This window comes from Heterodontus francisci, chromosome 7 (assembly GCF_036365525.1).
Source record: "Heterodontus francisci isolate sHetFra1 chromosome 7, sHetFra1.hap1, whole genome shotgun sequence".
In the NCBI taxonomy this organism is placed as follows: domain Eukaryota; kingdom Metazoa; phylum Chordata; class Chondrichthyes; order Heterodontiformes; family Heterodontidae; genus Heterodontus; species Heterodontus francisci.
Window position 1 is genome coordinate 15,161,387 of NC_090377.1, and position 23,203 is coordinate 15,184,589.

The following is a 23,203-nucleotide window of genomic DNA, read 5'->3' on the forward strand; positions in this document are numbered from 1 at the left end:
CCATTTTCCCACACTCTCTTGGCCAGTCTGGACATAGCAGTGGAAGCCTTACCCATGCGCTTGTTGATTTCTGCATCTAGAGACAGGTTACTGGTGATAGTTGAGCCTAGGTAGGTGAACTCTTGAACCACTTCCAGAGCGTGGTCGCCAATATTGATGGATGGAGCATTTCTGACGTCCTGCCCCATGATGTTTGTTTTCTTGAGGCTGATGGTTAGGCCAAATTCATTGCAGGCAGCCGCAAACCTGTCGATGAGTCTCTGCAGATACTCTTCTGTGTGAGATGTTAAAGCAGCATCGTCAGCAAAGAGGAGTTCTCTGATGAGGACTTTCCGTACTTTGGACTTCGCTCGTAGACGGGCAAGGTTGAACAACCTGCCCCCTGATCTTGTGTGGAGGAAAATTCCTTCTTCAGAGGATTTGAACGCATGTGAAAGCAGCAGGGAGAAGAAAATCCCAAAAAGTGTGGGTTTGAGAACACAGCCCTGTTTCACACCACTCAGGATAGGAAAGGGCTCTGATGAGGAGCCACCATGTTGAATTGTGCCTTTCATATTGTCATGGAATGAGGTGATGATACTTAGTAGCTTTGGTGGACATCCGATCTTTTCTAGTAGTCTGAAGAGACCACGTCTGCTGACGAGGTCAAAGGCTTTGGTGAGATCAATGAAAGCAATGTAGAGGGGCATCTGTTGTTCACGGCATTTCTCCTGTATCTGACGAAGGGAGAACAGCATGTCAATGGTCGATCTCTCTGCACGAAAGCCACACTGTGCCTCAGGGTAGACGCGCTCGGCCAGCTTCTGGAGCCTGTTCAGAGCGACTCGAGCAAAGACTTTCCCCACTATGCTGAGCAGGGAGATTCCACGGTAGTTGTTGCAGTCACCGCGGTCACCTTTGTTTTTATAGAGGGTGATGATGTTAGCATCGCGCATGTCCTGGGGGACTGCTCCCTCGTCCCAGCACAGGCATAGCAGTTCATGTAGTGCTGAGAGTATAGCAGGCTTGGCACTCTTGATTATTTCAGGGGTAATGCTGTCCTTCCCAGGAGCTTTTCCGCTGGCTAGGGAATCAATGGCATCACTGAGTTCCGATTTGGTTGGCTGTATGTCCAGCTCATCCATGACTGGTAGAGGCTGGGCTGCATTGAGGGCAGTCTCAGTGACAGCATTCTCCCTGGAGTACAGTTCTAGGTAGTGCTCAACCCAGCGGTCCATCTGTTTGCGTTGGTCAGTGATTATGTCCCCCGATTTAGATTTGAGGGGGGCGATCTTCTTGACGGTTGGCCCAAGAGCTCTCTTCATGCCATCATACATTCCTCTGATGTTTCCGGTGTCTGAGGCCAGCTGAATATGACTGCATAGGTGTTGCCAGTAGTCGTTTGCGCAACGCCTAGCTGTTCTTTGTGCAGTACTTCTGGCTGCTTTAAGTGCTGCGGATGTTAAATCGCTGGGGGCTTTCTTGTAGTTCAACAGTGCAATGCGCTTAGCGGCTATGACAGGTTCCAGCTCTTCATTATGAGATTGAAACCAGTCTGCATTTCTCTTCGCACTTTTGCCGTAGGTGGTCAAAGCTGACTCATAGATGGCGTCTCTGATGTGGGCCCACTTGGTCTCAGCATCCCCTGTGGGAGTGTTTTGAAGGGCTGTTACAAGTGAATTTAGAAATTTTTGTAACAGCTGTGGGTGAGAAATTCTGCTCGTGTTGATGCGCGGGTGGACCTTCTGCTTGGAATGATGCAACTTCTTTGGTCTGAGTCTAACCTTGCTGCACACCAGGGAGTGGTCGGTGTCGCAGTCCGCACTGTGGAAGCTGCGTGTGATTTGAACACTGTTTAAGGCGGCTCGCCTTGTGACAATGAGGTCTAGCTGGTGCCAACGACGTGATCTTGGGTGCCTCCATGAAACCTGGTGACAGGGTTTAGTGTGAAAGAACGAGTTGGTGATGCAGAGGTTATGATAGGTACACAACTCAAGCAGTCTCTGCCCGTTCTCATTCATCCTTCTAACGCCATAGCGCCCAAGGCAGGAGGGCCATGAGTCATGGTCGGCCCCAACCCTGGCATTAAAGTCCCCCAGCAGGAATAGGTGTTCGGTGTTGGGGATGCTGCTAATGATGTTATGGAGTTGTTCATAGAACTGGTCTTTAGCTTCAGGTGGGGAGCAGAGTGTTGGAGCATAGATGCTGAGTAGGTGTACTGGACCAGAGGTGGTGAGCAGTCGGATGGACAGTATGCGTTCTGAGCCATTTGAGGGAGGCTCTATCATGCTGAGCAAGGAGTTTCTGATGGCGAAGCCCACTCCATGCTGTCTTGGTTCTTCAGGATCCCTGCCCTGCCAGAAGAAGGTGTAGTCTTGCTCTGCTAGAGAGCCACTCACGGGAAGGCGAGTCTCCTGAAGTGCTGCAATGTCTACATTGAATCTACTGAGCTCGTTGTTAATGATGGCGGTCTTCCGAGAATCGTTGATTTGTGTAAGGTCTTCCGACAGGCCAGGACACATAGTTCTGACGTTCCAGCTTGCAAAGCGAAGGGCTGGTACCTTCTTTCCTTTTTTCATGTTGTTTGGTGCGGTGTATCAGTCCACCTTTCGGGCAATGACCCTGAGCTCCAAGCACCCATTGAAGCAGGCAGACTGTGGCGGGACAGAACCTTATTGACCGGGGGCTGCCCGGTTTGAGGCGGGCGGTAGCTGTCCAGTGAGGTGCAATGACCTCTCCCACCGACAAAGGCAACCCGTGGCGCCCAGTTTCTACGCCAATTTATCTGGACTTATAACCCGTAACTGCTGCCTTCCGTGTTGTTTTAGTCGCTGTGAGGCAACTATGGAGTGACCTCTCCATGGCGCATGCCTGGGCAAATTTATGGAGGTTGAGAGTTGCCCAGTCGTCAAAACCCCCCTCTCGGCCTTTCTGGTGGGGTCCAAAGGAGTGCAGGACACGACGTTTGGCACCAGTATGGCTGCAGGAACTGCCGGAAACATGCCAAAGGTGACACATGACCGCCTACGGGGTTCCGCTCCGGATTTTCTGTTAGGGTTTACTCCCTTAGCCTTGGTCTCTCCCGAGACGCCCACAAGGCATTGGGGTTGTTGGGGCCCCTACACAGGTGTAGGATGGTGCCGGTGGGAGGAGGGGATGCAAGGGGGAAGGGTAGAGGGAGGAGGTGGGGGGGGGGGGGGGATGCAGGGGAAGGGGGTGCGGGGTGAAGATGGTGCGAGGGGGGGGCGGGCTGGGACGGGGTTGTGAGGGGGTGAGCTGAGAGGGTGGAGCAGGGAAGGGGACGGGGGTGGGGGGGGGGTGGAAGGGGGGTAAAGGGGGGGGGAGGGGGGGGGGGGGAAGCTGGTGCAGGTAATAAGCCATTTCCTCAGTGCCCACCATCGACGTCCGGAAAGCTCATCCACGTCCTTCGGGAGGTGAAGCATCATTTGGCAGACTTAGAGGTGATTACATTTGCTCAGGGTTTTTTTTTGCAGTGGTTTAAATAAAGGAATGCAGCATTGCCGACAGTGCGCTGCAGATGCTCTCCGAGCCATCTCCCGCGGGTGCTTTGAAGTTGCGGCCGGGGGGGGGGGGCCGTTCGTGGATTTTTTGGGTGTTCGGGGCACCTTTTCTCAGGACTTCTCTCGGGTCCCGCAGCTCCTTCTTCACCTCAATGGACTTACCGCATGCCGTGGCTGCAGACACTCTGGACTGTGAAGACAGCAGGATCGGAGATTGAAGTATCGGCAGCTGTGCTCGTCAGTTTCATCCGGATCAATTTCATTGAGAAAACAAAGAGCAGGTGTGGCTGGGGGAGGGCAGTGGGCCCAGGTAACATACACTAAACTAACTGTTAGCCTTTAGATAGGGCTAAAATGAACTGATTTAAAGAGCCAGGGGAATTTAAACAGTTTAAGAGGGCAGATTGGGGGAGAAAACGTTAGGGATGGGAGCAGATGGCCTCCTATATTCACATCTAATTCATTAATGTACACTACAAACAGCAAGGGTCCCAACACCGATCCCTGTGGTACACCACTGGTCACAGGCTTCCAATCGCAAAAACAACCCTTGACCATCACCCTCTGCCTCCTGCCACTAAGCTAATTTTGGACCCAATTTGCCAAATTGCCCTGGATCCCATGGGCTCTTACCTTCTTAACCAATCTCCTGTGCGGGACCTTATCAAAAGCCTTACTGAAGTCCTTGTAGACTACATCAACTGCTTTACTCTCATCTACACAACTCGTCCCCTCAAAAAATTCAATCAAGTTAGTTAGACATGATCTCCCCCTGACAAAGCTATGCTGACTATCCCTGTTTAATCCCTGCCTCTCCAAGTGGAGATTAATCCTGTCCCTCAGAATTTTCTCCAATAGTTTTCCAACCACTGATGTTAGACTCACCAGCCTGTAATTACCTGGTTTATCCCTGCTATCCTTCTTGAATAATGGTACCACATTTGCTGTCCTCCAATCCTCTGGCACCTCTCCTGTGGCCAGAGAGGATTTGAAAATTTGTGTCAGAGCCCCTGCTATCTCCTCCCTTGCCTCACATAATAACCTGGGATATATCTCATCTGGGCCTGGGGATTTATCCACTTTTAAGCCCGCTAAAACAGCTAATCCTTCCTCCCTTTCAACTGCTAATATGTTCAAGTATATCACAATCCCCCTCCCTGATCTCCACACCTACATCGTCCTTCTCCATTGTGAACACAGATCAAAAGTAATCATTTAAAACCTCACCTATGTCCTCCGTCTCCACATACAGATTGCCACTTTGGTCCCGAATGGGCCCTACTCTTTTCCTGGTTATTCTCTTGCCCTTATATACTTATAAAACACCTTAGGATTTTCCTTTATCTTGCCCGCCAGTGTTTTTTCATGTCCCCTCTTCGCTCTCCTAATTACTTTTTAAGTACCCCCCTACACTTTCTATACTCCTATAGTGCCTCCACTGTTTTCAGCACTCTGAATCTGCCATAAGCCTCCTTTTTTCCCCTCCTGATCCATTCCTCTATATCCCTTGACATCCAGGGTTCCCTGGACTTGTTGGTCCTACCCTTCACCTTAACAGGTACATGTTGGCTCTGAACTCTCACTATTTCCTCTTTGAATGACTCCTACTGGTCTGATGTAGACTTTCCTACAAGTAGCTGCTCCCAGTCCACTTTGGCAAGATCCTGTTTTATCATATTGAAATCGGCCTTCCCCCAATTCATTACCTTTATTTCCGGCCCGTCTTTGTCCTTTTCCATGACTACCTATAATCCTATAGAGTTATGGTCACTATCCCCGAAATGTTCCCCCAATGACACTTCTACCACTTGTCTGGCTTCATTCCCTAAGGTTAGGTCCAGTACTGCCCCTTCTCTTGTAGGCCTTTCTACCTACTGGCTCAAAAAGCTCTCCTGTACGCATTTTAAAAATTCCACCCCCTTTAAGCCTTTTGCACTAAGACTATCCCTATTATTACACTATTATTTTTACACCTCTCTGAGATTTGCCTACATATCTGCTCCTCTATCTCTCCCTGACTGTTTGGAGGCCTGTAGTACATTCCCAGCCAAGTGATTGCCCCCTTTTTGTTTTTAAGTTCTACCCATATGGCCTCATTTGAGGAACTTTCTAAGATATCATCCCTCCTTACTGCAGTAATTGACTCCTTGATCAACAGTGCAATGCCACCTCCTCTTTTACCCCCTCCGTTGTCACGCCTATAGATTCTATACCCTGGAATATTGAGCTGCCAGTCCTGCCCCTCCCGCAACCATGTCTCTGTGATAGCAATATCATAATGCCATGTGCTAATCAATGCCCTCAATTCATCTGCCTTACTAGCAAGACTCCTTGCATTAAAATAGATGCAATCTAGCCTTGCATTTTTCACATACCTTAACAGGTCTATATTTGCTCTGCCTTCCAGACTGACTTAGTTTCTCTTCTATATTTGACTGTGCATCACCCCCTACTGTAACTCCACTCTGTATCCCATTCCCCCCCCCCCCCCCCACACCACACACCCCCACCACACCCACACCACTAGCAAACCTCCTAGCAAGGACGTTGGTCCCGTTCTGGTTCTAAAGCCCGCCCTCCTGCACCACCTCCTCAGTCACGCATTCATCTGCTCTATCCTCCTATTCCTTTTCTTACTAGCACGTGGCACCGGGAGTAATCCAGAGATCACAATCTTTGAGGTCCTGCTTTTTAATCTGCTACCTAGCTCCATAAATTCTTGTTGCAGGGCTTCATCCCTCTTTCTACCTCTGACTGTTCACCCTCTCTCTTCAGAATGTCCTGCAGCTGCTCTGAGACTTCCTTGACCCTAGCACCAGGGAGGCAACATAATCATCCTGGAGTCTCTTTTGCAGCCACAGAAACGCCTGTCTGTTCCCCTTACAAGTGAATCCCCTATCAGATTGGCTCTCCCACTGTTTTTCATCCCCTCTTCTGCAGCAGAGCCATCTGTGGTGCCACAAACTTGGCTGTTGCTGCTTTCCCCTGGGAGGCCATCCCCCCAACAGTATCCAAAGAGGAATGGCCACGGGGGACCCCTGTACTACCTGCCTGCGCCTACTACTTCTCCTGGTGGTCACCCATCCCTTTTCTGCCTCTGCAGCCATTACCTACAGTGTGACCACTGAGCTGAAGGCACAGATAGACACGTGGCAGTATGATATCATAGCTATTACAGAAACATGGCTTAAGGAGGGACAGAAATGGCAGCTCAATGTTCCTGGTTACAGGGTTTTCAGACGTGATAGGAGGGGGATAAGAAAGAAGTGGGAGTGGGAATTTTGGTCAAAGAAACTATTACAGTTGTGAGGAGGGATGATATGTTGGAAGGTTCATCAAATGAGGCCATATGGATTGAGTTAAGGAACAAAAAAAGGGGCAATCACACTGCTGGGAGTCTACTATAGACCCTCAAACAGTCAGAGAGAGATAGAAGAGCAGATGTGTAGGCAAATCTCTGAGAAGTGCAAAAACAATAGGGCAGTAATACTGGGGGATTTTAACTACCACAATATTAACTGGGATTGTTTTAGTGTGAAAGGAATTGAGGGAGCAGAATTCTTGAGGTGCATTCAGAACTTTTTGGCCAGTATGTAGCAAGTCCAACAAGAGAGGTCACAGTTTTAGACTTAGTTTTAGGAAATGAAGATGGGCAGGAAGGAGTGGCAGTAAGAGAGCACCAAGAGGAGTATAGAAAGTGGAGGGGTGAAATCATAAAGGAAATTGGGAAAGCAAAGAGAGGGCATGAAAGAATATTGGCAAGAAAAATCAAGGTGAATCCAAAGATGTTTCAACTAAGGAGAGAGTAGGGCCCATAAAAGACCAAAAAGGTAACCTACGTGGAAGGGCAGATGTTGGTACAGTTCTTAATGAATACTTTGCATCTGTCTTCAGAAAAGAGAGGGACGATGCAGATAGGAGGAGTGTGAAGTATTGGTTATGATAAACATAGGGAGAGAGGAAGTATTAATAAGATTAACATCCTTGAAAGTTGATAAATCACCAGGGCGAGATGAAATGTAGCCTGGGCTGTTAAAAGAAGCAAGAGAGGAAATAGCAGAAGGTCTGACCATCATTTTCCAGTCCTCACTGGATACAGGTGTGGTCCCGGAAGATTGGAGAACTGCTAACGTTGTACCTGTTTAAAAAGGAAGTGATGGATAAACTGAATAATTACAGGCTAGTTAGTCTAACCTCAGTAGTGGGCAAATGATTGGAATCTATTCTGAGAGACAGGATAAACTGTCACTTAGAAAGGCACAGGTTAATCAAGGATAGTCAGCATTGATTTGTTAAAGGAAGATCTTGTTTGACCAACTTTATCAAATTTTTTTGAAGTAACAAGGAAGATAAGTGACAGTAGTGCAGTTTATGTGGTCTACATGGATCTTAGCAAGGCTTTTGACAGGTTCCACATGGCAGACTGGTTAAAAATAAAATCCCATGGGATCCTGGGAAATGCAGCAAGGTGGATACAAAATTGGCTCAGTGGCAGGAAGCAAAGAGGAATTGTTTATGGGTGTTTTTGCGACTGGAGGGCTGTTTCCAGTGGCGGTCTGCAGGGCTCAGTATTAGGTCCCCTGCTTTTTGTGTTATATATTAACGACTTGGACATAAACGTAGTGAGAATGATCAAGAAGTTTGCAGACGACACAAAGATTGGCCGTGTGGTAGATAGTGAGGAGGATAGCTGTAGGCTGCAGGATGATATTGATGGTCTGGTCAGATGAGCAGAAAAGTGGCAAATGGAATTCAACCCATGTGTGAGGTGATGCATTTGGGAAGTTCAAACTAGGTAAAGGAATACACGATTAGTGGGAAAATACTGAGAAGAGCAGAGGAAGTGTGACACCTTGGAGTGGCTGTTCATTGATCCCTGCAGGTAGCAGAAAAGGTCGATAAAGTGGTTAAGGCAGCATATGGAATCCTTTCCTTTATTAGCTGAGGTATAGAATATAAGAGCAGGGAGGTTATGCTGGAACTGTAGTACTCATTGGTTAGGCCACAACTTGAGTACTGTGTGCAGTTCTGGTCACCTCATTTCAGAAAGGATGTAACTGCACTAGAGAGGGTACAGAGGAGATTTGAGGATGTTGCCGGGACTGGAAAAATGCAGATATGAGGAAAGATTGGATCGGCTGGGGAGGGGAGATCTGATTGAAATGTACAAAATTTTGAGGGGCCTGGATAGAGTGGAGGTGAAGGGCCTATTCACCTTAGCAGAGAGATCAGCGATTAGGGGGCATAGATTTAAACTGATTGGTAGAAAATTAGAGTGGAGATGAGGAAAAACATTTTCACCCAGAGGGTGGTAGTGGTCTGGAACTCACTGCCTGAAAGGGTGGTTGAGGCAGAAACCCTACACACAAAAGGAGTCTGGATATGTATCTCAAGTAATCTGCAGGGCTATGGACCAAATGCTGGAAGGTAGAATTAACAAACATGATGGGCCAAGTGGCCTCTTTCCTGTGCCTTAAAATTTCTATGATTCTATGAGGGAAGGCCATCTGGCCTAGTCCTTTTCCAGAAGGATGTTCAGAGGGAAATCATTTAAGTGATTAAATCATTTCACTGAGAGCCAAAGAAGGTTCAGAAATAGAAGTGCCTTTTACATAACAAGTTGATATGATCTGGAATGCACTTCCTCAAAAGGATGGTGGAAGCAGATTCAGTGGCATATTCCGAAAGGGAATTGAAAAGGGATAAAATTTGCTAGGCTATGGGAGGACAAGAGCAAGGGCGAGTTGGACTAACTGGATAGCTCCTTCAACAAGTCAGCACAGGCACACTGGGCTGAATGGCCTCTTTCTGTGCTGTATGATTCAATAAAAGTCCATGAACTCAGCTTTTCCCCATTTGAAGTAAAGTCCCTGAAAGGGAACAGGCAAAAAAAAAAGCTTGTATACTGATAAGGACAGGCGTCAGAATTTTATTTCTGAAGTCGCACAATTACATTTTTGAACTTCAAGTATCGGCTGAAACAGGTCTCCTGCCTCAAAAGGACACAGCCGCGGAACCCTCCCGTCCCTCTCACACAGCAGTTGCACGGTTTGCAACAGGGAATGGACAACAGAAGATCTTGCAACTAAAGTAGATTGAGTATTACAAGTGCAGTGACTGGCTGTGCAGGCCAAAGTAAACAGATTGCATGAAATATTTTGAGATTTGGGATACTGCGCTCTTACAAGTGCAACGCCAGGAGTCTATAAAATAGGGGTGAGGCATTGGAGTGGTAGTGCCAGGGAAAATTGGTGAGGAAAAGGATGGAATGATTTTCACTTCTCTTCGTAATTGAGAGATGGGCGTGAGCGTACATCAACATCGTTCCTTAGCTACAGCAGGGAAGGCACGTGTACCCACTATGAGCTGAGGCAGCATCTCGGCATTTCACTGAATGTTGGGGCACGAGGGTTGATTTCACACCACCGGCAGGGACTCTTCCTACTAAGAGCAGAGATAAGAAATTCAGGCACAGGCTCTCTCTCCCTTCCCCACAACGCTGAATTAAAGGTCCTGAGCAACATGAGCCCGTTTTCCAAGATGCACTTCTGATAGTCAAGGAAAAGGAGCCCCAAGTGCTTGAAATACTGGACCAAAAGTAATGCTGCTCTCTTTATTAAATATTTTACAAAATACATTTAATATAAATCTATCATGTCTGGTGCAAAGACACACTGCAGAAAGAGAAAAAAAAAACTTTACTGGCGACACCATTGGGATCAAGGAGGGACCAAAAGTGCATATGTAATCAAATTGCCATGGCCTTTTTTTTAAATAAACTGATCACAGTGAAAACAGCCAAAAATATCTTGTTGGATTTTTTTTGTAAAAAGTGCTTTCCATTAAAGGGAACATCTGTGTTTGTATGTGTGCGTGTATAATGTTTGAAAATCCCATGGCCCAATTACAGCAAGATGTAATTGTATTTATCACGTGTTCCTTCCTTCCTTGATACTAATACTCCGCATTAAGAGCACATTTAGTTGATTTAGTTAAGACATCAAGTATTTAAGACATCATTAAGGCAGAGAACAGGAAACAATTCTGACAGGACCTGCTAAATGCATTTCGGCTTACAAGACTCACTTGCTCACCATCATTTATACCAATTACTTTCAAGTTCTTGCAGTAGCTGTTTCCTTGCTACAAAAGTTTTATTAAATTATATTTATCTGAATGTAGACACATACACACACACACACACTCAAAAACAGCACCACTACACAAGGGCCGTTTTCTTCCTCTTCTTCTCACTTCTTTTTTTCCATAAAAAAAAAGTTTTGTGATACAGTCACGCTCTGCCTCTGCAGTTGCACAATAAAAAGCTTCTTCACTCATCGCTGTCACTTCCAGAGTCACTTAGCTGTAGATCACTTCCTGAAAATTAAAAAAGAAAAACTTTTACCCAGCCTAGTTTGGACCAAACCCGCTGACCGAATGAGCAGATATTCCAGGATCGAATCACATTAAACCCTCCCTCAGCACACAGCATAAATAAATTGGGATCAAATTACAAATTTCCAGTGGAATAGGGAAGTTAAGTGAACAAAAAACAGACCCACCCCCCCACAAAGAGGTGTCTAAAGTGTACATGGAGCACCACACTGAATTTAATCCCTCCTCTCCATCCTTTCTCACAACTCTTTCCTTCAACCTCTCTGCTCTCCCAACTCCCCTTCATGCTCCTCTCCAAACTCTGTCCCGCCCAACCTCAGAACCCCTCTCTCAACCCTCTCAACTGTCCGATCTCCTCCCACCTCTGCACAAGTAGCCTTTCTGCTCACTTCCCTTTCCCTGACTCCTCTCCCCACCACCTCTCGCCCTCCTCCTTTCTGCTTTCCGTTATCTTCCTCTGTCTCCTTCTTCCCATACCCCTCTACTTGTTGATCCAATTGAATTATCCTGACAGTGCTCTCCTCAACTCCCTCACCCTGAATACTGCCCCTGGTCTTGACCATCTGTGTGCAGCACCATAAATTGACTGGTATTATTTAAAGAATATCGTAGAGGCCAGACACATCTTATTCACAAAATTTACTTACATTTTTTTGGTCTCAAATTTGTAAACTGTTGTTGGGCGTTCAATTTTGCAGTGTGCGCGCAGTTAATGGTGTTCAGGCTCTTACTGGAACCAATGTCCTTGGGGGTGCTTTTGCTAACGCAGTTGGGGAGAGTTTAAACTAATATGGCAGGGGGATGGGAACCAAATGAGGAGGTCAGTGGACAGTAAGGAGGTAGTAACTAAAGCCTGTAAGGAACTAGATAATGAAGTCAGCGTGACTAAGGGGAAGAGTAGGCAGGGAGCAGATGATGTACGCAAAGGGACTGGTGGTCTGAGGTGTATTTGTTTTAATGCAAGGAGTGTAGTAGGTAAGGCAGATGAACTTGGGCTTGGATTAGTACCTGGGAGTATGATGTTATTGCTATTACTGAGACTTAGTTGAGGGAAGGGCATGATTGGCAACTAAATATCCCAGGATATCGATGCTTCAGGCGGGATAGAGAGGGAGGTAAAAGGGGTGGAGGAGTTGCATTACTGGTCAAAGAGGATATCACAGCTGTGCTGAAGGAGGGCACTATGGAGGACTCGAGCAGTGAGGCAATATGGGCAGAACTCAGAAATAGGAAGGGTGCGGTAACAATGTTGGGGCTGTACTACAGGCCTCCCAACAGCGAGCGTGAGATAGAGGTACAAATATGTAAACAGATTATGGAAAGATGTAGGAGCAACAGGGTGGTGGTGATAGGAGATTTTAATTTTCCCAACATTGACTGGGATTCACTTAGTGTTAGAGGTCTCGATGGAGCAGAATTTGTAAGGAGCATCCAGGAGGGTTTTCTAGAGCAGTATGTAAATAGTCCAACTCGGGAAGGGGCCATACTGGACCTGGTGTTGGGGAATGAGCCCGGCCAGGTGGTTGAAGTTTCAGTAGGGGACTACTTTGGGAATAGTGATCACAATTCCGTAAGTTTTAGAATACTCATGGATAAAGACGAGAGTGGTCCTAAAGGAAGAGTGCTAAATTGGGGGAAGGCCAACTATACCAAAATTCGGCAGGAGCTGGGGAATGTAGATTGGGAGCAGCTGTTTGAAGATAAATCCACATTTGATATGTGGGAGGCTTTTAAAGAGAGGTTGATTAGCGTGCAGGAGAGACATGTTCCTGTGAAAATGAGGGATAGAAATGGCAAGATTAGGGAACCATGGATGGCAGGTGAAATTGTGAGACTAGCTAAGAGGAAAAAGGAAGCATACATAAGGTCTAGGCGGCTGAAGAAAGACGAAGCTTTGAAAGAATATCGGGAATGTAGGACCAATCTAAAACGAGGAATCAAGAGGGCTAAAAGGGGTCATGAAATATCTTTCGCAAACAGGGTTAAGGAAAATCCCAAAGCCTTTTATTCATATATAAGGAGCAAGAGGGTAACTAGAGAAAGGATTGGCCCACTCAAGGACAAAGGAGGAAAGTTATGCGTGGAGTCAGAGAAAATGGGTGAGATTCTAAACGAGTACTTTGCATCGGTATTCACCGAGGAGAGGGACATGATGGATGTTGAGGTTAGGGACAGATGTTTGATTACTCTAGGTCAAGTCGGCATAAGGAGGGAGGAAGTGTTGGGTATTCTAAAAGGCATTAAGGTGGACAAGTCCCCAGGTCCAGATGGGATCTATCCCAGGTTACTGTGGGAAGTGAGAGAGGAAATAGCTGGGGCCTTAACAGATATCTTTGCAGCATCCTTAAACACGGGTCAGGTCCCGGAGGACTGGAGAATTGCTAATGTTGTCCCCTTGTTTAAGAAGGGTAGCAGGGAAAATCCAGGTTTTTATAGACCGGTGAGCCTGACGTCAGTGGTAGGGAAGCTGCTGGAGAAGATACTGAGGGATAGGATCTATTCCCATTTGGAAGAAAATGGGCTTATCAGTGATAGGCAACATGGTTTTGTGCAGGGAAGGTCATGTCTTACCAACTTAATAGAATTCTTTGAGGAAGTGACAAAGTTGATTGATGAGGGAAGGGCTGTAGATGTCATATACATGGACTTCAGTAAGGCATTTGATAAGGTTCCCCATGGTAGGCTGGTGGAGAAAGTGAAGTCGCATGGGGTCCAGGGTGTACTAGCTAGATGGATAAAGAACTGGCTGGGCAACAGGAGACAGAGAGTAGTAGTGGAAGGGAGTTTCTCAAAATGGAGACGTGTGACCAGTGGTGTTCCACAGGGATCCGTGCTGGGACCACTGTTGTTTGTGATATACATAAATGATTTGGAGGAAAATATAGGTGGTCTGATCAGCAAGTTTGCAGACGACACTAAGATTGGTGGAGTAGCAGTTAGTGAAGGGGACTGTCAGAGAATACAGCAGAATATAGATAGATTGGAGAGTTGGGCAGAGAAATGGCAGATGGAGTTCAATCAGGGCAAATGCGAGGTGATGCATTTTGGAAGATCCAATTCAAGAGTGAACTATACAGTAAATGGAAAAGTCCTGGGGAAAATTGATGTACAGAGAGATTTGGGTGTTCAGATCCATTGTTCCCTGAAGGTGGCAACGCAGGTCAATAGAGTGGTCAAGAAGGGATACGGCATGCTTTCCTTCATCGGACGGGGTATTGAGTACAAGAGTTGGCAGGTCATGTTACAGCTGTATAAGACTTTGGTTCGGCCACATTTGGAATACTGCGTGCAATTCTGGTCGCCACATTACCAAAAGGATGTGGATGCTTTGGAGAGGGTGCAGAGGAGGTTCACCAGGATGTTGCCTGGTATGGAGGGCGCTAGCTATGAAGAGAGGTTGAGTAGATTAGGATTATTTTCATTAGAAAGACGAAGGTTGAGGGGGGACCTGATTGAGGTGTACAAAATCATGAGAGGTATAGACAGGGTGGATAGCAAGAAGCTTTTTCCCCCAGAGTGGGGGATTCAATTACTCGGGGTCACGAGTTCAAAGTGAGAGGGGAAAAGTTTAGGGGGGATATGCGTGGAAAGTTCTTTACGCAGAGGGTGGTGGGTGCCTGGAACGCGTTGCCTGCGGAGGTGGTAGACGCGGGCACGATAGCGTCTTTTAAGATGTATCTAGACAGATACATGAATGGGCAGGAAGCAAAGAGATACAGACCCTTAGAAAATAGGCGACAGGTTTAGATAGAGGATCTGGATCGGCGCAGGCTTGGAGGGCCGAAGGGCCTGTTCCTGTGCTGTAATTTTCTTTGTTCTTACCACTTGTTGGCTATCTAGAGCAAGTTTCTGAAGTTTCTGACCCCAACTCTCTTTTCACCTTGTTAACATTGCCACTAGCTATTTTTACTTGTAAATACAAGTAAATGTATTCACCAATGATTATGCTTGGGATTGGCCCCAAAATTCAGGCCCCGACTTGCTGCCCCGCAGAGATAACCATTCTCCACCCGCCGAAGTGGAGAATCTTGAATGCTGAGGCTTGCCTGTTCATCTACAGTCTTCACCTACTCTCATCACCCAGCACCAAGGGTAAATATTGCAGGAGCAAAATTGGATAGGTAGCTTTGGCAGTTTTGCCTGGATTACCTTTTGTAGCAGATTAACTTAATGAGGACGGGTTCCTCATGGGATCAAATGGATGGCCTTGAGCTAGCGATGATTAGATTATATACATGGCTTTCGGAGGCAACTGCTTTGATGGACCAAATTACTTCTCATTATTTCACACTTCACATGTGTCCTCCACTTTGATCTGGGATATATGTCACCAATAATGTCTCTCATTTAACCAAACAGAAATTATTCTCCAGTGAGACAGTAATGTCCTGTTACATTTCCTCTCTCGTACTCTCTGACCTCCCTGACCCACTTTCAAATAATCTATATGGGTTTGGATGTTATTCAACACTGGGGCTCTGTAGGTAGCCAAGTTATCCAATGAGCACTCTCAACCCCTGAAATCTTTGAACTTTACTCTGTTAATTAAAAAATTTTTAAAAAAGATTACTTACGCAACGTACTCAGACTCTCCTCAGGTCTGTTGTTAACAACATCTACTGTTGAAATGTGTTGTTGAGGTAGTGGTGGTGGTATTAATGGCATTGAAAAAGAATGAGAGGAAGGCACTGAAGGAGGTAAAGCAGGCTTCTGTGTCTCGTCCTCAGAATCACTAGAGCTATTGCTGCTTGAGGAAGAGGATGAAGAACCCTTGGAGTCCGACGAACTGTCCGATGAACTCATCTGGTCCATGGCACCAACCTCTGCCATCAGCTCTATAAACAAATACAGAATTATTTGATTTTGCATTCAAATAAAACATGAATGAGAATACAAATGTCTTTTTGGATGAAATGCTTAGCTGACTGTTCAGAAGGAAATAAAAGAAGAGGTCTCATGATCTACATTCCTCCTTAAAGCCAATCACCAAGAATGGATGTAATCACAAGTCTCTCTTGCAAGAACCTTGCTACGTGCAAATTCACTCCTGCATAAACAAATGATTTAACTCAGCTGTGATGCCTCCAACATGGAAGGAGTTCAAGAGAGTTCAAATTTTACATGGAAATGAGTTAGATCATCTTTACTCATTCCACACCTTATGAAGCAAGACTTCAAACTAGTTCAATGGTTCAGGTTTCATATTATGGAGGAATGGAATTCACAGTATTGTGAGAGTAGCAGATAGTGAAGGGGACTGTCAGAGAATACAGCAGAATATAGATAGATTGGAGAGTTGGGCAGAGAAATGGCAGATGGAGTTCAATCAGGGCAAATGCGAGGTGATGCATTTTGGAAGATCCAATTCAAGAGTGAACTATACAGTAAGTGGAAAAGTCCTGGGGAAAATTGATGTACAGAGAGATTTGGGTGTTCAGGTCCATTGTTCCCTGAAGGTGGCAACGCAGGTCAATAGAGTGATCCTAATCTTAATTACATATACTTATATCAGGTCTCAACTACTCGAATTCCACGGGGTTCCTTAGCAACTCAGCACTCACACAACCAAAAGTTATTGCAGAACTACAAAAACACAGATTGTCAGCAAACTGTCATCAGGTTAAGGCACTTGCAATTTTTTTTGTTTAACTCTTTCATAGGATGTGGGCATCAGGCCATTTGAGGGTTGCTAACAGTCAACCACATTGATGAGAGTCTGGAGTCACATGTAGATCAGACCAGGTAAGGATTGCAGATTTCTTTCCATAAAGGACATTAGTGAACCAGATGCATGTTATATGACAATCGATGATCGTTTCATGGCATCATTACTGACACTAGCTTTCAATTCCAGATTTATTAATTCATTGAATTTCAATTCATTGAATTTAAATTCCATCAGCTGCCATGGTAAGATTTGAACCAGTGTCCCAGGGCATTAGCCTGAGCCTCTGGATTACTAGTTGAGAGTATACCATCGTCAATCGCAATGGGGTCTTCGTATCACAATGCAGAACCCAGAAACCAGGACACGTCTCAAAAGTTGGGGGGTGGGGGGAGCGGGGAAAGCAGACCCTGGAGGTAACTCTTCCCAGATCAGAACATATGAACCAGGAACAGGAGTAGGCCACTCAGTCCATTGAGCCTGCTCCGTCATTCAATAAGATCATGGCTGATCTGATTTTTTTTTTTATATATTCGTTCATGGGATATGTGCTTCGCTGGCCAGGCCAGCATTTATCCCGAATTTCCCTTGAGAAGGTGATGGTGAACAGCCTCGTGAACCGCTGCAGTCCATGTGAGGTGTAGGTAGACCCACAGTGCTGTTAGAAAAGGGGTTCCAGGATTTTGACCCAGCGACAGTGAAGGAACGGAGATATAGTTCCAAGTCAGGATGGTGTGTGGTTTGGAGGGGAACTTGCAGGTGGTGGTGGTGTTCCCATGCATCTGCTGCCCTTGTCCTTCTAGGTGGTAGAGGTAGCAGGTTTGAAAGGTGCTGTCAAAGGAGTCTTGGTGCATTGTTGCAGTTCATCTTGTAGATGGTACACACTGCTGTCACTGTGCGTTGGTGGAGGGAGTGAATCTTTGTGGATGGAATGCCAATCAAGCATGTTGCTTTGTCGTGGATGGTGTCGAGCTTCTTGAGTGTTGTTGGAGCTGCACCCATCCAGGCAAGTGGAGAGTATTCCATCACACTCCTGACTTGTGCCTTGTAGATGGTGGACAGGCTTGGGGAGTTAGGTGGTGAGTTACTCGCCACAGGATTCCTCGCCTCTGACCTGCTCTTGTAGCCACGGTATTTATATAGCTACTCCAGTTCAATTTCTGGTCAATGGTAGCCCCTAGGATGTTGATAGTGGGGGATTCAGCGATGGTAATGCCATTGAATGTCAAGGGGAGATGGTTAGCTTCCCTCTTGTTAGAGATGCTCAGATGCTCACTGCCTGACACTTATGTGGCACGAATGTTAGAACATCGAACATTACAGCGCAGTACACGCCCTTCGGCCCTCGATGTTGCGCCGACCTGTGAAACCATCTGACCTACACTATTCCATTTTCATCCATATGTCTATCCAATGACCACTTAAATGCCCTTAAAGTTGGCGAGTCTACTACTGTTGCAGGCAGGGCGTTCCACGCCCCTACTACTCTGAGTAAAGAAACTACCTCTAACATCTGTCCTATATCTATCACCCCTCAACTTAAAGCTATGTCCCCTCGTGTTTGCCATCACCATCCGAGGAAAAAGACTCTCACTATCCACCCTATCTAACCCTCTGATTATCTTATATGTCCTTGCCACTTATGAGCCCAAGCCTGGATATTGTCCAGGTCTTGCTGCATTTCTACAAGGACTGCTTCAGTATCTGCAGAGTGGCAAATGGTGCTGAACATTGTGCAATCATCAGCGAACATCCCCCCTTCTGCCCTTATGATTGAAGGAAGGTCATTGATGAAGCAGTTGAAGATGGTTGGGACCAGGACACTAGCCAGAGGAACTCCTGTAGCTGAGATGATTGACATCAAACAACTACAACCATCTTCCTTTGCGGTAGGTACAATTCCAACCAGCAGAGAGGATCCCCCCCCACACCCCGATTCCCATTGACTCCCATTTTGCTAGGGCTCCTTGATGCCATACTCAGTCAAATGCTGCCTTGAATTTCAGGCCAGTCACCCCCACCTCACCTCGAGTTCAGCTCTTTTGTCCATGTTTGATCCTAGGCTATAATGAGGTCAGGAGCTGAGTGGCACTGCCAGAACCTAAACTAAGAGTCAGTGAGCAGGTTATTGCTAAGCAAGTGCTGCTTGATAGTACTGTCGACAACACCTTCCATCACTTTATTGATGATTGAGAGTAGACTGATGGGGCAGTAATTGGCTGGGTTGGACTTGTCCTGCTTTTTGTGTATGGGACATACCTGGGCAACTTTCCACATTACCGGGTAGATGTTGTAGCTGTACTGGAACAGCTTGGCTAGGGGCACAGCAAGTTCTGGAGCACAGGTCTTCAGTACTATTGCTGGAATATTGTCAGGGCCCATAGCTTTTACAGTGTCCAGTGCCTTCAGTCGTTTCTTGATATCATGCGGAGTGAACCGCATTGGCAGCAGACTGGCATCTGTGATGCTGGGGACTTCAGCAGGAGGCCGAGATGGATCAACACATTCTCACCTACTCCAATAACCTTTCACCCCCTTATCAAGAATCTATCTACCTCTGCCTGAAAAATATTCAAAGACTCTGCTTCCACCACCTTTCAAGGAAGATTTCCAAAGATTCAACCCTCAGAGAAAGAAATTTCTCATCGGTCTTAAATGGGTGACCCCTTTTTTTTTTAAAAAACAGTAACCCCAAGTTCTAGATTCTCCCGCAAGAGGAAAACATCCTTTCCACATCTACCTGGTCAAGATCCCTCAGAATCTTAAGTTTCAATCAAGTCGCCCCTTCTAAATTTCAGCAGATACAAGCCTAGCCTGTCCAATCTTTCCTCATAAGACAACCCACCCATTCCAGGTATTAGCCTAGTAAACCTTCTCTGAATTGTTTCCAATGCATTTACATCCTTCCTTAAATAAGGAGACCAATACTGTGCACAGTACTCCAGATGTGGTCTCACCAATGTCCTGTTTAACTGAGGCATAACCTTATTCAATTGCCCTTGCAATAAACTACAACATTCTATTAGCTTTCCTAATTACTTGCTGGACCTGCATACTAACTTTTTGCAATTCATGCATTAGGACACCCAGATCCCTCTGCATCTCAGAGCTCTGCCATTGCTCACCATTTAGATAATATGCTTCTTTTTTATTCTTCCTGCCAAAATGGATAATTTCACATTTTCCCATATTATATGCCATTTGCCAGATTTTTGCCTACTCACTTAACCTATCTATAATCCTTTTGTAGCCTCCCTATGTCTTCTTCACAACTTACTTTCCTACCTATCTTTGTGTCATCAGTAAATTTAACAACCATATCTTCAATCGCTTCATCCAAGTCATTTATATAAATTGTAAAAAGTAGAGGCCCCAGCGCTGATCCCCCGACACACCACTCGCTGCATCTTGCCAACCAGAAAATGACCCATTTATGCCTACTGTTTCCTGTTAGCTAGTCAATTTCCTATTCATGCCAAAATGTTACCTCCTATACCATGAGCTTTTATTTTCCGCAATAATCTTTGATGTGGTGCCTTATCAAATACATACGAACTAGGAGCAGAATTAGGCCATTCGGCCCCTCTAGCCTGCTCTGCCATTCAATAAGACCATGGCTAATCGGTTTGTGTCTCAAATTCCACACTCCCATCTACTCCTGAGAGCCATTGAAACTTTGGAATAACAGCAGAAGTTCAACCCAGTATGTAATGGTTTGCAGATTTCTATAACAACGTTAATGCCAAAAACCTGTGATATCAGTGGACTAACAATTAATGCACTTCTCCATCTATCGTAATACAGAATTAACTTGATTTTTTAAAATGCCTTCTGGAAATCTAAGTACAGTACATCCACCGGTTCCCCTTTATCCACAGCACATGCTACTTCTTTAAAGAACTCCAATAAATTGGTTAAACATATTTTCCCTTTCACAAAACTATGTTGACTCGTGATGGAATATAGGTAGAATAGGCTTAATTAGGTAGAATTTAGATATAGTTAATATATTATACCTTTTAGAATTAGAGATTGAATAAATGGTCAGTTTTCAAGACTCACTCAAATTCCCCTTTAAGAAGGTAGAGTTAGAAATTTCAAGGTCCCTGTTACAATAGAATATGAACCAGAAATCCTTTTAAAGGTGGGAAATCCTCTTCAGCATTTCGGTTACTAGGGACTTGGAAGATAAACACACATTTCAATATCCTGTGTGACATCAGTAAGAGGTAGCAATAAACTTAATTGATAGTGTCGGTGATGTAGACAGATCGACTCAAAAAGGTTCTTACAAGGTACCATAAAAACACAATTATAGATAATAAAACAATAAATGGAATAGTGCTTACCAAAACAAGGGGTCAAGTAAACACAATTATAAACATTTTGACCAGATAAATGCTCACAACTTCAAGAGCAGGGGAATTCCAGCAAAACATTAAGTGGAGATGTTAGTTAATGATACTACTAAATATGGATCTTAAAAGCAGGGAAAACACACAGAGAAAGGTAACACCTCTATGCTAAAAGGTCAGATGATACCTTAGAAACAGTATAAACAGGAGGGGCTCCGAAGCAAAAATTAGAAGCATTGAATTCCTCAACAATACATCTCACCCCATGCCTTACCCGGGGAATTTAAGGTAAAAGTTTACTTTAAATTTTGATGGATATTCGAAGATATTTTGCTGTAACATTAGCAAGGTTAAACTTTTAGATTCTATGTTAGAAATAAGAGTATGTGTTACATCTCTTAGTAATATTTGATATTGTGATATACTTATCCACTTAAAAGTGTATTGCATGTTAAATTCTTTAATAAATATATAAAAGTTAATAAATTGTCTCATGTGGCATTCTGTATACAACTACAAGAACCCACTCTCTGTGTCTCTTTAAGCGGAGAGATACGTATTGGAGAGTTTCCCATACCCTTATAATATGAGATATTTATGACTTAGCCATAATTATTTAAAAATAGGCTATCCGGAAGATGGTAATTTGTTAGTTTTCTTTCTTTGAGGGAAAACTAGTTCAATTCTTTCGACCCAAATAAGTGTCTATAGGAAATTGTCTGGTTTGAACTTAATTAAAGGAGATTCATAGGGATTTGGTTAATCCGATAAGGGATTTAAAGTCATAAATCACTTCAGACTCTGCCCAATTACCTTGAAATTTTCGAAGTGCCCTGATGTAACATTTTTAATAATAACTTCTACCATTTTCCGATGAAAGGTCTAGCTCTAGTTTGAAGATTATGTCTCCTTGTTCTTCACAATTTATTATTATTCAATATTCCTATAACCCTCAGTTCAATAGTTGAAGTTATCCTAAACTTGCATAATATGTTTAAACACTAGCTCAGCATGAGTATTGTGTTCAATTCTGGGCACCATGCTTTAGGAAGGATGAAGGAAAGAAGAGATTTACTAGAATGGTTCCACGAATGAGGGACTTCAAGTAGGGACACTAGAGAAGCTGGGGTTGTTCTCCTTAGAGCAGAGAAGGCTTAGGGTAGATTTGACAGAGGTGTTTAAAACCATGAAGGATTTACATAGTTTTTCAATATTTACTCCATTTCCAATGGCTGAAGGACCAATATCCAGAGGGCACAGATTTAAGGTGATTGGCAAAAGAACCAGAATTGACAGGAGGAAAAACTTTTTTCAAATGCATTGAATGGTTAAGATTTGGAAGGTACTGCCTGATAGGGTGGTGGATACAGATTCCATCGTAGCTTTCAAAGGGGAATTGGATAAATACTTGGAGTAAAAAATTGCAGGGATATGGGGAAAAAGGCAGGGAGTGACACTAACTGGATGTTCTTCGAAAGAGTTGGCGCAGACTTAATGGACCGAATGGCCTTCCTTGTGCTATACTGTTCTATGATTCTATATCAATTCAGCAAGTTGTTGTTGAGAGGGAGTGAAATAGCTACAGATACAGCAGAGCAGTCATGTAACAAAAAATGTGGAAATGGAAAAACAGCATGAAACATATCAACGTTGTGAGCAGGACACGGCACAGATGATATCTCCAGGCATCCAACAGCCGACTGTCTGCACCACTGAATATCAAGAAGTGTTTTAGCCAGTCCATGTAGCATTACCTCTAACTCTTATCACTATTCCAATGATACCTCAACAAGGACCGACTTCTTCATGCAGAAGAACTGTACAGCACTCATAACACTAGAGGACCCATCGTAACATTAAGCGTGGACATACCAAGACAATAGAGAAACCGCTAGTCCCTGAACGTCTCTCTCTCTTAGGAAATGAATTGTTACCTAATTATCTCCAGTACCTAGCCTCCATGAGACAGCATGAAAGCATTCCGTGTGTATATTAATATGTGCATGCATGTATGTGCTTATATATCTATGCATGTGAGCATAAGAGTGAATAAGTTTGCGTGTGTATAAATAATATATATACCACACACACACACACACACACATACATATATAATATTGATTTTTAAATATCATCAGATGATCTGGACTGCACATTGATTTCAATATTATCTTGCCAGAAAGAATCTGTCCTCTGTTTAAAAGGGCACTATCTCCTTGGAAAAGAAACAAACATTCAGCAAACATTTTTTGCTTGCATTTGTAAACATACAATGTCACAATTCAACG

The 23,203-nt window shown here is 44.7% G+C and overlaps 1 protein-coding gene across 1 annotated transcript in view; it reads right to left on the reverse strand.

Annotated features, from left to right (window-relative positions):
- Positions 1–9,413: 9,413 nt before the first annotated feature.
- The window catches only part of eaf2 (ELL associated factor 2), a 34,459-nt gene continuing 20,669 nt past the window's right edge, over positions 9,414–23,203 (reverse strand). The window contains exons 5-6 of the mRNA XM_068034829.1: positions 15,470–15,730; positions 9,414–10,877 (exon numbers count right to left, since the gene is read on the reverse strand). Coding sequence (XP_067890930.1) covers positions 10,831–10,877; positions 15,470–15,730 — 308 coding nt within the window. The 3' untranslated portion in view covers positions 9,414–10,830. The remainder of the gene's footprint in view (positions 10,878–15,469; positions 15,731–23,203) is intronic.